Source organism: Symphalangus syndactylus, chromosome 10 (assembly GCF_028878055.3).
Source record: "Symphalangus syndactylus isolate Jambi chromosome 10, NHGRI_mSymSyn1-v2.1_pri, whole genome shotgun sequence".
NCBI lineage: Eukaryota > Metazoa > Chordata > Mammalia > Primates > Hylobatidae > Symphalangus > Symphalangus syndactylus.
In genome coordinates, this window is record NC_072432.2 from 120,569,442 (window position 1) to 120,584,390 (window position 14,949).

The following is a 14,949-nucleotide window of genomic DNA, read 5'->3' on the forward strand; positions in this document are numbered from 1 at the left end:
CATTATCCAGAACAGTGTTCCCTGAAGTCAGAGTCCCTCTGCCTCTGAACATAACATCCCAGAATTAAAAGATACATATATTTTTCAAGATCTGCAGGAAGTTCCATGGCCAAATAAGTCTGGGAAACATGGAATTAAACACAGATTTAAATGGGCTTATTTTTTTTTGCAGGACTTTTCAAAATGTTTACTATGTGAATGTGAATCTCTAAGATGGCGATAGAGTATGCCAGGTTTTCCACACTTACTTGATCAAATAGTCCTTTTTCACAAAGAATAATTTGGGACTAGTGTCCCATAGGATATGTTTTGAAAAATTGATTTCTTGAAAGTTGGAAATTGGTCCTGGGACTGATGGGGGTTGGGACATGGCAGTAAATAGCAGCATTATCGGAACAGGATAGAAAAATAATCCTAATAAAAGTGACTGCTACTATTTATTAAGCATTTACTATGTGCCAGGTACTTTTCATATATGTCTCATTGGATTTTCACAGCAGCTCATTGAAGCAGACAATCTCCCCACCATTTATGCACAAAGAACATGAAGCTCAGAGGAGGGAAGTGGGGTGCCCATGCAAGACAGGGTAGGGTTTGCAGTATCAGAGGTGACAACAGGGATCAAGAGAACTGGTGATTCCTGGCCAGGCATGGTGCCTCATGCCTATAATCCCAGCACTTTGGGAGACCCAGGAAGGAGGATCACTTGAGGCCAGGAATTTGAGACCAGCTTGTGCAGCATAGTGAGATCTTGTCTCTACAAAAAATAAGCAAGATTAGCTGGGTGTGATGGCACAAACCTGTAGCCTCAGCTACTTAGGAGGCTGAGGTGGGAGGATTGTTCGAACCCGGAAGGTCTAGGCGGCACTGAGCCATGATTGCATCACGGCACTCCAGCCTGGCCAATAGAGCAAGACCTTGTCTATTAAAAAAAAGAGAGAGAAGAAAAGAAAGCCGGTGATTCCCACCCCTTCATCCCTCTGAATTCATGGGGGTCAGGGAAGTCGGGGGGGTTGGTGCTGTGTACACAGAGGAGACCAGTGTGCAAGTAATGGGGGGAGCGTTCCTGTTGCATTGAGTGAGTAGCCTGGGTTCTTGTCTCAACTAGAGGCGGCACCAGCCTGCGAGCAGGTATTTGGAAATGGGTGGGCATTCAGGGTTGTCACAATGACCAGGGATTGCTACTGGCCTTAAGCGGGCAAGGCCAGGATGCTGAATGTGCAAAGTGGGCCATGCCCGTCTAATGAAGAATTGCACCACCTAGAATAGGGTCCCAGTTAGAAAAGTTGAGGGCAAGAAAGGGGAGGAAAGTTGTTTAGGATAAAGAGGGTTTAGGATAAAGCAGGGATTTACCCACAACCTCTGTGGTTACCAAGAACAGAGTGGGAGGCAGCTGAAGGGATTCAGGTGGAGGTGGCAGGAACCGCGAGGGAAGCCTGTCTCGGAGCAGCAGATGTGGTTTTAGGGACGCAAGAGCTTGAGGATGGGGACCAAAAAAGAGGCGAGTGCTGGAAGAGAGAAACTGGCAGAGCCACGGAAGCAGAAAAGGACAACTTGGTGAGCAGGAGGATCTGAAGGGAAAGGACCCGCGTCTTCAGACCTGAGTGGGCAGGCGGATTCCCAACCGATTACAGACAAACCCACAAAGGAAGCCTGTGGAGAGGGGGTCGTGGCGGAAGGGCTCTAATGAAAACAATTTTGCAACCTTACTTATAGCGTTCTCCAACCTTAAACTATAGCTATTCTGCACTTTAAATATAGCATTGGCTCCAGAGAAGACTCTGAAATCTTTATTTTTACTGATCCAATTGGCTGTTTTGAAAACCCACTCTGTGAACCCTGCAGAAGATAATTATCAAAATATGTTCCTTGAAGTGCCCAAAGAAAGACCTTTTATTCAATTCCTCGAATCTCTCCCCCTTGTTGACTCAGATGGAAAAATGCAGTCCCAGAAAGGCAAAAGAGGGAACCAAGGACACATTTTTGGTCAACCAAAAGAAAGCCGGCATTGGTGACCACAGTTGATTTAGCAGTTGGTTAACAGGTCTAGGCTATTTTCTACCCCCAAGCGGAGAGCTGAACCAAGCTCAACCCCAGTGGAGTCAGTGGCCGTGCTTAGCAATGTGCCAAGACATGCACCCTCCATCAAACTTGCTACGTGGCTCTGTGAGAGCAGAAGCTTAAAAAAAAAAAAAAAAAAAAAAGGAATTCCTCCTCTTGTGGCTGTCCTTCTTTCTGGAGTTTGAGATGGATATTGTGACCTAAGGGATGACAGGAAGTGAGGCCCTTTCAAATTTCTCGTGGTTGCCACTATTTTATGGGTCTGGGTTTGCAGCCTTGGCCTTGGCCTTCTCAGGCTATTTAACTTTTTTTTCTAAGCACCTTGCCTGTGATTTGGATAGTAATCGCTGCAAGAAGATTGGGGCCTGGCTGTGCCTTTCACTAGGAAATCCATGGGGCTGGCTTCTTTATGACAGGGACCATGGCTCTCCCTCACAGCAGATGTGGTCCCTTGGGGCCTTGGGATCAGGGCAGGCAGAAACTGGCTCATGGAGTTTTAGATGTTCGTTATTTCATGATTCCCATGTTGTCCCAAGTTTGTCCCCAGAGAGGAGTTTTCCCATAGGTTTTTAGGTCCCAGCATCACCTTATCTTCTCCAGTGTCCTCTTCCAAGCCCACCCACTCCTGCCGAAATAACCTTTCTCCTGGAATCCACAAAATGAAGAAAGGAAGGGGAGAGAGAGAGAGAGAGACAGAGAGACAGAGAGAGAGAGAGGAGAGACAGAAGGCAACCAATGCTATTTCTGCCTTCCTATAAACGGAGCCTCTCTCCAGACACCTCAAGCCTATCATAACATGATGATTTCATTACCCTTCCAGACACCCAGCATGCTTCACACTCAGGCACTCCTCGATTTTCAGCATGTCAAGGGTCCTACATTTCTTCGTACACGACACAGACAAGAACCAGTGCCTTACTTTAGAGAGCTGTAGACATATTACATACAGGTGGTATTGAAAGGCAATTAACGGACAACAATGGAAAAACACCACCCCTCCAAACAAGAGCCCTTGGAGCTTTAGGAGAAGAATATGATGTCCCTTGTTCTGTTCTGAGAAGGGGAGGAGAAGCAGAGCCAACATTTTGCTCCTACCCAATCCTCCACCAGCTCATTCCTTTGCAGTTCAAACATCAGCCCTTGGTATATAAATTTCACCTTCACTGCTTTAAGCCTTTGCACTCCAAATGCATCCATCATCCCCAACACTCTCTAGCCATGGAGAATCCTAAGAATAAACCAGATTCCAACCCTATTTTAAGTCATCAATCTTCATTTTTTAAATACACATGAGCTCCTGATTAAAATAGCAGAGGATAACAGTTAACTGAAGACATAGGACTTTGCCGAAGGCCAGAAAACACATCTTTATGAAACATCCACTATGTGATCAACCCTGTGCTGAAAGCAGTTGAGGGGAGCTTTCCTGACCACAGGGATGTAGCAAACTGCTAGGAGCATGACCTGTCAACAGATATCAGGCTTATATGGAAAGGCCTTGTCCTAGTTCTGAGGCATTTCTGAGATAGGCATGTGCAACTCTGCAGACACTCAAATACGTGTTTGGATTCTGCCTCAAATTCTTGGATATTTAGGAGCCACTAACCAGCTTCCAGGCCACTTAACCTCTCTGAACCTTTGTGACATGATGGAGGTGAATTTGCAAATTCCCTTCCCACCTTCTCAGGCTGTGGTTCTCTATCCCTGAAACCCCTTTGGAGAGCTGGTGCACCTAACACTAAGTCAGTTTGCCCTTAATGGCAGAAGAATAGGCATAGAAGACCCAGAGGGGAAGGAAATTCTTTTCCCATCTCTATTAACCCCGCTTGGCCTAGTTCAAGGAGGGACTACGGATGCCTGCCTAATCAGTCATCCTCTGATCAATCACTACTCTGGGGCCTCAGCCAGGGCTTTTTCATTCTTGATGACTGTTTATTCATTCATACATACTCTGATCAGAACAATCTTGGTATAACGTGAACATAATGAGCTTGTGCTTGCAAAGGGCTCGGCTTATAAGAGCCTCACAAATGCTTTGGATTATGTTCTCACTAAGTGAACGAGGCTACAGTGGTGAGTTACTACAGCATTCCAGACATAGGTGAGTCAGGGGTCCCCACGGTCTGGGGCTTAGTGCTGGAAGACAGGAAATCCAAGGGATTAGAGAGAGAAGACCTCTTTGGGGATCGGGGAGGGCTGTGAGTTATGGAGCTGAGATGTCAGTGGAGGGAAGATGGCCAAACACCATGGTCCCCCTAGTCTAGAGAGATCCAAGATCCTCGCTGGCAGCCGCCACTTCCCTTCCCATGGGTCACTCGGTGCGGTACTGGAAAGCCTCGTTAGCAATTTCCACTGGCTAACAGTTGCTAATTTGGGGGGCTGTCCATTGGGAAAGCTGGTTATAACAAAGCTCTGTGTTTTTTGAGAGGGTGTTTGCTGAAGGCTGGTGTCAGCCTTGCTTGATTTAAGTCATCCCAGATTCCCTGCAAAGGCTATAAACAGTGAAGTGATGAAATTGGCCCTAGAGCCAGAACAGGGAGGAGGCCCAGTCATGGGGGAGGGCAGAGGAGCTCAAGGATGGGGAGAAATGAGGAACCGGGCTGAGGAGGCAGCTCTGCTCTAAGGGATGGAAGGAATACCTCCCCACGGTAGCCCCGGGGCAGTGGTGAATACGGCCCACAGCGTGGTTCTGACTGGGGTCTCTGGAGGTGAGATGCCATGGCTACGAGGGTGAGGTTTTGGTCAGACAGAAACAGAAGATACCAAGGAATTCCCCTGCCTTGCCCCAGGCATTCATTTTGGGAAAGAGATCGTAATCCTGGTGACCGCCCAGGCCAGGCTTCCTTGTAAACTGTTGGCAGATTGATGACGGGACAGCTGCCTAAGGAGAGCTGAAAGTGATGCTTCTTAGGATATGCATGAAAAGGAACTTCTCATGCTTCCTTCCTGTTCCCACTTTACCCTCCAAAGCACTTGCCCACACCCCCACCTCCCACACACACGCACTAGTGCCCCGGAAAGCAAACCTACCTGGAATCTCCTATTGTGGAGAGGAAAACCAGGATTCAGGAAGCTTTGCCACTGCCCAGCTCTATGACTTGAGCCAGGCATTAAAAACCTCACACCACACATACACAGGTACACACACATGCACACTCATGGACAAAAATGTACGTGCACACATGTGCAAGCACAGGCACACACACAGGCATGCACGTGTACTCACACATGCATCGGACACACTCTCACACACATGTGCACACATACACAAAGTTTAGTTTCATCACCTATCAAATCAGGAGAAAATGTTCTCACTCTGTCTCTCGGACTAGTTGTAGGGATCAAATGGGATAACAGATGTAAGAGCGCTTTCAAAGTCCTAAACCCCAGGTCTCCTTTGTCACCCCACATTAATTCAATCCCTGGGGGTGGTCCCTTGAAAGCTCCCCAGAGAGCTCCACAGGCAGGCAAAGAACTGCTGGAAAGCCTAATACCAAATCCTTCATTGGTTTATTTGAAATTGTGTTTGTTGAGCCTTTCTCTGTGCTGGCCACTGTGCTAGGGGTGTTGGATAAAGCAGAGAACATGACAGGCAGTCCCTGCCCTTGGAACTGAAGCGCCGGGGAAGAGAGCTGCTGCATGGACAGGAGAGGAGCATTCTCCCACAGGAGAGCACAGAGCATGTGAGGTGTGGGCAACAGGGCCTTATGCTAGTCTGAGAGCTCAAGAAAGACTGCTGGGGAAGTGACGTTTAAGCCATGCTTGAAGGCCGAGCAGAGGGCATTCATGGCCATGATGGTGGCATCTTTAATTTGGGGTCACCCTCAGTCCCCTCCCTACTGAGTCCATTCGGAGCTGCCTTTGTTTACCAACAGCACCTTGCCAACTGCATCTCAGCTCCTATGTTGATCACAATGGCCGTGGCATGGCATTTGGGCCTCAGGTGCTCACAGGTCTAGGATGCGGCTCAAGATGCCCATCAGTCATGGTCAGGAGCCCCCGAGGCTCCGCAGCTCATTCATGTGCCACCCTCTTCTTGTCTACCCATTGACCTTGTAGTTGCAGAAGCAAGGTTTCTTAGCACTTTGTAGAACCTTTGCTCATTACCTCAAGGTGGTCATAGGTATGGTAGAAAAGATTTCCAAGTTCACATCTTGGCTTCACCACTTCTATTTTGGGGGCTGCTAAGCAACATTCTTCACTTCCCTGAACCTCAGTCCTTTTGTACATAAATGTGATTCTCTGGACTGTGAAGTTTATAAGGTGTTGTGAAGATTGCCTTGAGGCAAAACCCAGCACTTTATTGCATTAAAAACAAAAAGGAGGCCGGGCACAGTGGCTCACGCCTGTAATCCCAGCACTTTGGGAGGCCAAGGTGGGTGGATCATGGTCAGGAGATTGAGACCATTCTGGCTAACACGGTGAAACCTCGTCTCTACTAAAAATACAAAAAATTAGCCGGGCGTGGTGGCGGGCACCTGTAGTCCCAGCTACTCGGGAGGCTGAGGCAGGAGAATGGCGTGAACCCAGGTGGTGGAGCTTGCAGTGAGCTGAGATAGCGCCACTGCAATCCAGCCTGGGCAATAGAGCGAGACTTTGTCTCAAAAGAAAAAAAAGAAAACGAAAAAAGCAAAACTTGAAGCTTCTGCTTCTAGCATTACCAGCTTAAAATATTCTCGGGCTATAAAATGTAGACATTAAATAAACTACAGACGTACTGTTAAGTGCATAGCTAAAGGTGAAAGAAAGCAGGGAATCCTTAAGGACCCAGCAAAACAGCAAAGAAAGAGATAGAGAGGGAGAGGGAGGAGAGAGAAAAAGGAAGAGAGAAAGGAGGGAGGGAGGGAGAGAGAAGGAAAGGAGGGAGGAAAGTAGGGAAGGAAAGGAAAGGAAAGGAAAGGAAAGGAAAGGAAAGGAAAGGAAAGGAAAGGAAAGGAAAGGAAAAGAGAAAGGGAAGGAAAGAAGTAAGGAAAGGAGGGAGGAAAGGAGGGAAGGAAGGAAGGAGGGAAGGAAGGAAGGAAGGAAGAAAGAAAGGAAGGAAGGAAGGAAGGAAGGAGAAAAGGAAGAAAAGGCCAGGTCTTACGGGAGTGGGAGGTGAAGGGTGTCTGGGGAACTAGAGGAATCTTCTGAGTGAGGGATACATCATTTAGGTTTTAGTTAGGGACCATATTGTCTCAGAGAATAAGCACCGAATCAACCTCTGACAGGAGACCTGCTCCGCCCAAGGCCCCTTGACACCCTGGTGGGTCCTGGGTGAGATTGCATGAGGCAGGGATCTGCGCCCATCCTGTTTCCTCCTCCCTCTGGCCTCGTCCTGGCTATACTGGAGGCAAAGTCTTGGTGGGGACTATGCTGGGGCCAGATTCAGCCTTGTCCCTGGAGAAGAGGAATTCTGCTTTGGTGACCAAGTGTTGGGGAATAGAAGGACGCTAAGCCAGAGCAAGCAGCCAGCTCTTATTTCTCCTTACTCCACCTCCATGGGTTTCAGCGAGCTGCAGAGAGAGCAGGCACTGAGGTGGCCCATGTGTTTTTCCCAGCGTGTGGGAAATGGGGAGCTCTCCTTACCCAGAGGGGTGGACATCCCAGCTCCTCAGCCACTTGATTCCTATGTCCACCCCCATTTTGCAGCTTACATCAGGCCACCTGGAGCTCAGTGAGCTGGCTCAGGGGTAGAGGTGGGCATGGGATATGGGGACTGGTAAATAAAAATAAAAGGGGTAGAGAGGCCTGGGATGGCTTTGGGTCTGACGGCACTGGCTTCATTATAGTGAGGTCGGCCGGCGGCGATGGAGATGCCTTGTGCGTTACAGAAGAGGACCTGGCAGGTGATGACGAGGACATGCCAACCTTCCCATGCACCCAGAAGGGTAAGGACTCTGGGGCTGCCCCTGATCTCCACTCTGGGCTGAGAGATCCCTGTCTCCATCCCAGGCCAGTGAGAGATTTGTCTCTTTAGGTGGTTTCAAAAGCCTGGGTGTCCTTTCCCCACTGCTTCCTGGATGGTGAAAGGGCAGAGTTCATGGCCCTGGGCGTGCAGTACCAATGAAGTCAAAGGAATTTAATATTTTTTTTTCTTAAAGACATGGTTTTGCTGTGTCGTCCAGGCTAGTATGAGTGGTGCAACCACAGATCACTGCAGCCTCAAATTCCTGGGCTCAAGTGATCCTTCCACCTCAGCCTCCCAAGTAGCTGTGACTGTTGGCACATACCACCATGCCTGGATAAATTTTTTTATTTTTTGTATATACAAAGGTCTTGCTATGTTGCCCAGCCTGGTCTCAAACTCCGGGCCTCAAGTGATCTGCCCGCCTCAGCCTCCCAAATTGCTGGGGTTACAGGTGTGAGCCACTGCGCTTGGCCTGAAATCAAAGCTTGACACAAGTGCCACCTGTCTCCCGGGGTCCTCCCGAGACCCATCAGGGACTTCTGCCATCTCCCAGAGCTACATACCCTGTCCCTGGGGCCTGTCTCCTAGCTGGCCTGGAACTGTCCCCTTCATTGTGTCCCGTACCACCTGAACTGCTGTTTGGAATGGGGCCTCTCAGTGCCTTTGGTGTAGATTAGAGCAGTTGTTCTCAACCTTGGCTCTTCATTGCAATCACCCATGGATGCATGAGACAAACTCTTGGAAATTCCTATTTGGCCTGGAGTGTGTTCTGGGCATCAGGATTTTTAAAAGTCCTAGTAGTCAGAATGTGTGGCTAAAGGCGAGTTCACCTTAGGAATTCACAGCTGGGCCATCACTGCTTTCCCACTGGGTGTTGGCCACCTGCCTGCATATTCAGGACCATCTGGCTCCCTCTTTCCTCCATGCCAACAACTCAACTGGTGGACCATGACAATTTGTTTGGTTTCCAGGAGAACTGGTTTCCTGAAAAGTTTGGGGACTGGTAACCAATATTCTGGTTTGCCAGGGACTGAGGGGATTCCCAGGGTGTGGGGCTTTCCATTTTCTTTTTTTAAAATGAGATGGGATCTTGCTATGTTGCCCAGGCTGGCCTCAAACTCCTGGGCTCAAGTGATCCCCCTGCCTCAGCCTCCTAAAGTGCTGGGATTACAGGCATGAGCCACTGCATCCGGCAGACATTCAGTTTTAAAACCTAGACAATCTTAGCAAACCCGGATGATTGGCACCATGCTGAGGAGCTCCTGTGACAGGAGACTTTCAGTGCTAAAACCCAGAAGGTCCTGGGTAAGCCCAGACAAGTTGGTCACTCAGTGGGGCCTCAGGCTGGCTGCTCATCCTGTGGGTCATCAGTAGGACCAATGGAGAGGGAAGAGGTGTTTCCCCTCCCCATGGGCTGAATGAAGACGCCCTGGAGAGAGGATGATGGTAGTGCCGGGGGCTGTTCTTTGAAGTCCTGACTCGGTTCCTGCATTCCAGAAAGCGCCAGCACCTAGAGAAAGGAGGTAGGACAGGTAGAGAATGAGGGTCGAGAACAGCTCCCCTTCTGAGCCTGGTTTGAATGTGATGAGACAGGCCAGAGCAGGAACATGGAACTGACCCTTCAGCTCCAACCTGGGCCCCTGGCCTAAGCCATTGTCCTCCTTGTGTCCCCCACAGGCCGGCCAGGTCCCCGCTGCAGCCGCTGCCAGAAGAACCTATCTTTGCACACATCAGTGCGGATTCTTTACCTCTTCCTGGCCCTACTCCTGGTGGCTGTGGCCGTGTTGGCCTCTCTGGGTGAGTCCAGGGCTTGTCCACCCGGGGCTGCAGGGGGGTGTCTGGTCAGGGATCCAGCACCAAAAGCTCCCCTGCAAAGACAAACACTTGACATCTGTATCCCAGGGCCCAGAGCCAGCATATTCCTGGCTAGGGGATCTCTATGCCTAATCCAAACTGCAGACACTGACAACTGACAAGATCTGTGGCCTTGAGGAAGGCACCCGCCTCTGGGGACCCCTGCTTTCCCATTGGTGTAATGAGATGATACGACCAGGTCAGTGCTTCTCAGTTTCAGCTCCACGTTAGAGCCACCTTGGAGCTTTAAAGAATGTCGATGTCTAGGCCCCACCCCGATCGTGCAATTAATTTGGTATCTTTCAACTCTCCTGATGATTCTGTTGTTCACCCAGGGTTGAGATCACTGGACTGAGTGACTTCTAAGCCCCCTTTCATGGTCTGTGTGACTATTTCTAAAAGTGAGGCTGGATGCCTACCTGCAGCAATTTCACCTCCAGTATTTGTTAAAATGCAAATTCCTGGGTCTCCCTCAGCCAGACCTGCTGAGACCAAGGAATCTGGGGGGTCCTGCAGGTGAGACCCAGGGATCTGAGGTTTGGTTCTTCTCATACACATTAGGGTTTGTAGTAGTTGACCTAGGTCACAGTACACAGCCAGAGGCAAGTCACTTCTGCCTTCCAGATGCTGACAGATTGTGGTAAACTTGTTACAACAAATTTGATGTTTGTAATCCCATTCCACTCTTAACTTCAAACTTTGAAAATCCAGACTCTGGTAGGTTTGTTTGTTCCAATCTACCAGATTTTAGAAACAAGGTCAGGAGTAGGGAGAGGCAGTCAAGGCTCTGAGGGGGGCCCCCTGCTCTCATGCAGACCCTGAGCCTGAGCACATCCCTAAGGAGAGGCGCCTCCTGCTGGCCCTGGCTGGAGATATTCAATACCCAGCCTTCTTAGCTTGAAGGCAAGAGGCCAGCATACTAATAATTTGCATAGACACAAGTCGTCTTCCAGTAATCCGAAGGCATTAATTAATCCAACAAAAGCCGAGCGCCTGCTGTGTGCCAGGCACTGGGAACAGTGAGTTGCATCAATTACATTTCACCATCAAGGGGCGTGGTTCTTCCCTCTTGTCAGGAGATATTGGAATCCCTTGGAAAGCATTCAAAAATACTAGTGCCAGAGTACCCCCTCCACTCACTCCAGATGAATTAAATCATCATCTTTGGGTAGGACCCAGGCCTTTGTCATTTATAAATCCCCTCAGGGGATTCCAGTGTTCAGCTAGATTTAAGGACCAAGAGTTTCAGAACTTCCCAAGCCCTCATCACCTGTCTCTGCTAAATCAATTCGCAAGGTTTGGCTTTTCAGAAAGTGGCCAAAATCCCAGGCCAGAGGAGGAAAGGAGCCATGGTCTGCCTGTCAGAGGCCACGAACTTGCTGTCAGAGAACTTGTCAAGATTTCTAGTCACCCCTTTTAGGGCCTCAGCTCACAGAACTCAAGGGACCTGGGGCCATTATCAAAGCTCCAAGAGCCACAGGATCAGGCCCAGAGAAGAGCGTAGGCACTGAAGAGTTTCAAAGAGGATGACAGAATGTGAGACGCTGTCACATGCACAACGTCCATGAGTCAGCCTGGCAGGCTGGAGCGGGAGGCTGGCCCCATTCCTCGCAGGAGGGTACAGAACTGGGGAGGGGACAGGATTTGCCCCAAGATCCAGAGTCAATGGACAGGATCAGAAGAACCGGGGCGAGGAGTGCGTGTTTGTGAACCATGGGAGACCTTCGGGTTTCCTTTTTTGTTTTTGCCTCCAGCTTGGATATCCCAAGTCCCTAGAACAGTGTTGGCACCATCTTGGCCTAAATGGCAGGTGCCCAATAATATTTGATGACAGAATGATTATAGATTTGTAAAGTGTGTGTGCGTGTGTGTGTGTGTGTGTGTGTGTGTACGGTGTATGTGTGAGTGTGTGAATAGACTGGTCAATGCTTTACAACCAGAACTGTGACCAAAATCCAGAGGGTTGAGAAAATCAGTCAGCAGGCATTACAAACCAACTCTGTTCATTTTCATCAAGTATTTTATTTTAAATCAAGAGCATACTGAGGACCGAGAACTATATTCTATACTGGGCAGTATACTGCTTAGTAAAACACAGACCCTGCCTTCATGGAGCTTATAATCTAGAGCTGATTATGGCCATTTTTTTTTCTGTAAATGCTACATAGTAAATATTTTAGACTTTTCAGGTTACATACGATCTTTGTCACAACCAAACTCATCGCAGAGCAAAAGCAGCCACAAGCAGTCTGTAACTGAATAGGGGTGGCAACTCCTGTAAATCAGGCATTAGGCTGGATTTCACCTGCAGGCCATAATTTGCATCCCCCCTGGTCTAGAGCAGTGATCTCTAAACTTTTTTGACCATGCACCCCATCAGTAAAAAATTCATTTAAAATGCATCCAAAAATTTACATGGATTGATGAATGGGTGAAAGAGATGGATGAATATAAAATAAATACAGAAAAATGCTACTTGTAGAATCCAGGCGATAGGCATATAGGTCTTCACTGTACAAGTCCTTCTATTCTCTTATTTGAAAAATTTTTAAATTAAATGTTGGACAAGAAGAAATTGATAGGGTCACACCTCCAAAATATAGCTATTTATTTATAAGTCATATATATATATGTACTATTTGCCATATTGTCTACATAAAACATAATTTTATAAGGATGAAGAAAAATCAAGTCTAAAAAGTAAGGAAAAATGGCTTAAAAAGAAAATATAGAATTATTAAGCCTGAGATGCACAATGAAGAAATAAGGAAGCCCAGGTGCAGTGGCTCATGTCTGTAACCCCAGCACCTTGGGAGGCCAAAGTGGAAGGATCACTTGAGCTCAGGAGTTTGAGGCCAGCCTGGGCGACATAGTGAGACCCCAACTCATTTCAATTAAAAAAAAATTGAAAATTAACTGGGCATGATGGCACATGCCGGTAGTCCCAACTACTTATGAGGCTGAGGTGGGATGATCACTTGAGCCCAGAAGATTGAGGCTGCAGTGAGCCATGATCACACCACTGCACTCCAGCCTGGGTGACAGAGCAAGACTGTCTCACAAAAAAAAAAAAAGAAATGAACAGGTGAATGAATTATATGGAGTGGAGTGAGCCTTGGCTGTTGGCTTGGAAGTAGACTTAATGAAGCATAGGAATAGGAATCAAAGTCACTCAGTCTCTCTGTATCTTTATTCATCTATGCATGAAATCTTAATTGCAGGGAGGCTCAAATGGAATCACAACTACTGTAAACTGTACAGTGCTTATCTCATGTAACAGCATGTGCTTATTCCCAAACTCTCTCAACATGTTGCTGTTACTAATTAAGTAAATCTACTGACAGCTCTGAGATGTACAATATTAACTGGAGCCTGGAGCTTCCAAATAACTTGAAAGCATAGAATTTTGGCGCTGATGAGAGCCTTAGAGTCATCAAGCTCCACATTTTCATTTTACATATGATTGAATTGAGCTCAGGAAAGGGTAACTGACTTGCCCATAGTCACCTAACAAATGTGATGTAAACTAGGACTAGAAGCTGTATTACTCAATGCTCTTGGTGGTGCTAATTCTTTCCCCTTGTACTTGGCCTTAAGAGGATCTGAGGGAAACATCTTGCTGAACCTCAGAACAACCCATGCCCTCCCTCACTACCAGGCCCATTCAGGCACCCACTGGAAAAAGCCGGGTGTCCTGCTGCTGCCAAGACGTGCTCTAACCACCGGCCAACATGGCCCCCCTTAGTAGAGTGCAGGGCTGCCCGTGGGGTATAAAGTGGTGTAACCTTTTCTAGGCAGCAGTTTGGCAGCTTATATCAAGTACTTAAAAAATGTTAATACCCTTGGGTCCCATAGTTCTACTTTAAGCAATCTATCCCAAGAGAATTATCATATACACATAACCATCATATATAAGGATTATTTCTAGAATTAAGCATTACTTATATTTATATATCAAGTTTTATTTATGAGCTCAGAAGAAGAGGTACTTTAAGGGTCCCAAACAATAGGAGATTCTTACATACTTGCTGTATTATTTATATAGAGTGCCATGCAGATATCAAAAGTAATGATTTTAAAGTGATTTAACCCTGGATGGAAAAATGTCCATGACATGATACTGATAAAGCAACATCAAAGAAAACAGATGAGATGTTCAGAACATCCCAGTTTTGCTTTTATTGCCTATGAAAGTACAGTAGTCCCTCCTTATCTGCGGTTTCAGTTACCCTAGGTCAATCGGCAACATCATGGCTTGATGATCCCCCTTCTGACATATGGTCAAGGTCAGTAGTAGCCCAACACTAAGTCACGATGCCTATGTCATTCACCTCACTGCATCTCATCACATAGGCATGGTGTCATCTCATGTCAGCACGAGAAGAAGGGTGAGTACAGTACAATAAGATATTCTCAGAGACACAGAGACCATATTTACATAACTTCTATTATAGCATATTGTTCTAATAGTTCTATTTTATTATTAGCTGTTATTAATCTCTTACTAGGCCTAATTTGTAAATTAAACTTTATCTTAAGTATGTATGTATAGGAAAACACATAGCATATATAGGGTTCCATACACTGAGGTTTCAGGCATCCACTGGGGGTCTTGGAATGTATCCCCTGCAGGTAAAGGGGGAACACTGTATATAGCTATGTAGCTGAAGAATGGTTATCAATGTAGACAAGACTAGAAGAAATACGTGAAGACATTGATGGCAGCAATCTTTGGGTGGTAGGAATAAGAATAATTTTTTTAAAAATATATTTTTTCTGAATTTTCCCTGTTCCATTCTATGATCAGGTCCTATTTCTAAAATGTGGGGTAGGGGGTGAGGTATTATGTTTTTAAAGGGCCTTGTGGCAAACTCTGGCCATAAGAAGTATCTTCCCTAACCGCCATGAAGAAGCCTGAGAGGAGAAAGGTGAAAAGTTTTGGTTGCAGAGGAGCTGATAAGGATGCCTTCTCAAGGAATGACTGCTGTTTCTTTGAGCTTAGACCCTGCCCCAGCTTCTCATCTGTTTTCCCTACAGTTTTCAGAAAAGTGGACTCTCTCTCCGAAGACATCTCCTTGACTCAGTCTATTTATGACAAGAAGCTTGTGTTAATGCAGAAAAATCTCCAGGGCCTGGGTAAGTAGATG

At 47.1% G+C, this 14,949-nt stretch overlaps 1 protein-coding gene across 3 annotated transcripts in view; it reads left to right on the forward strand.

Annotated features, from left to right (window-relative positions):
- SCARA3 (scavenger receptor class A member 3) overlaps nucleotides 1-14,949 on the forward strand; it is a 42,220-nt gene that overhangs the window by 8,080 nt on the left and 19,191 nt on the right. For 2 of the 3 annotated variants that reach the window (XM_063610848.1, XM_055295788.2), the window contains exons 2-4: nucleotides 7,830-7,928; nucleotides 9,626-9,745; nucleotides 14,840-14,938. In XM_063610848.1, coding sequence (XP_063466918.1) covers nucleotides 7,830-7,928; nucleotides 9,626-9,745; nucleotides 14,840-14,938 — 318 coding nt within the window. The remainder of the gene's footprint in view (nucleotides 1-7,829; nucleotides 7,929-9,625; nucleotides 9,746-14,839; nucleotides 14,939-14,949) is intronic. The other variant, XM_055295789.2, reaches the window with a different exon arrangement.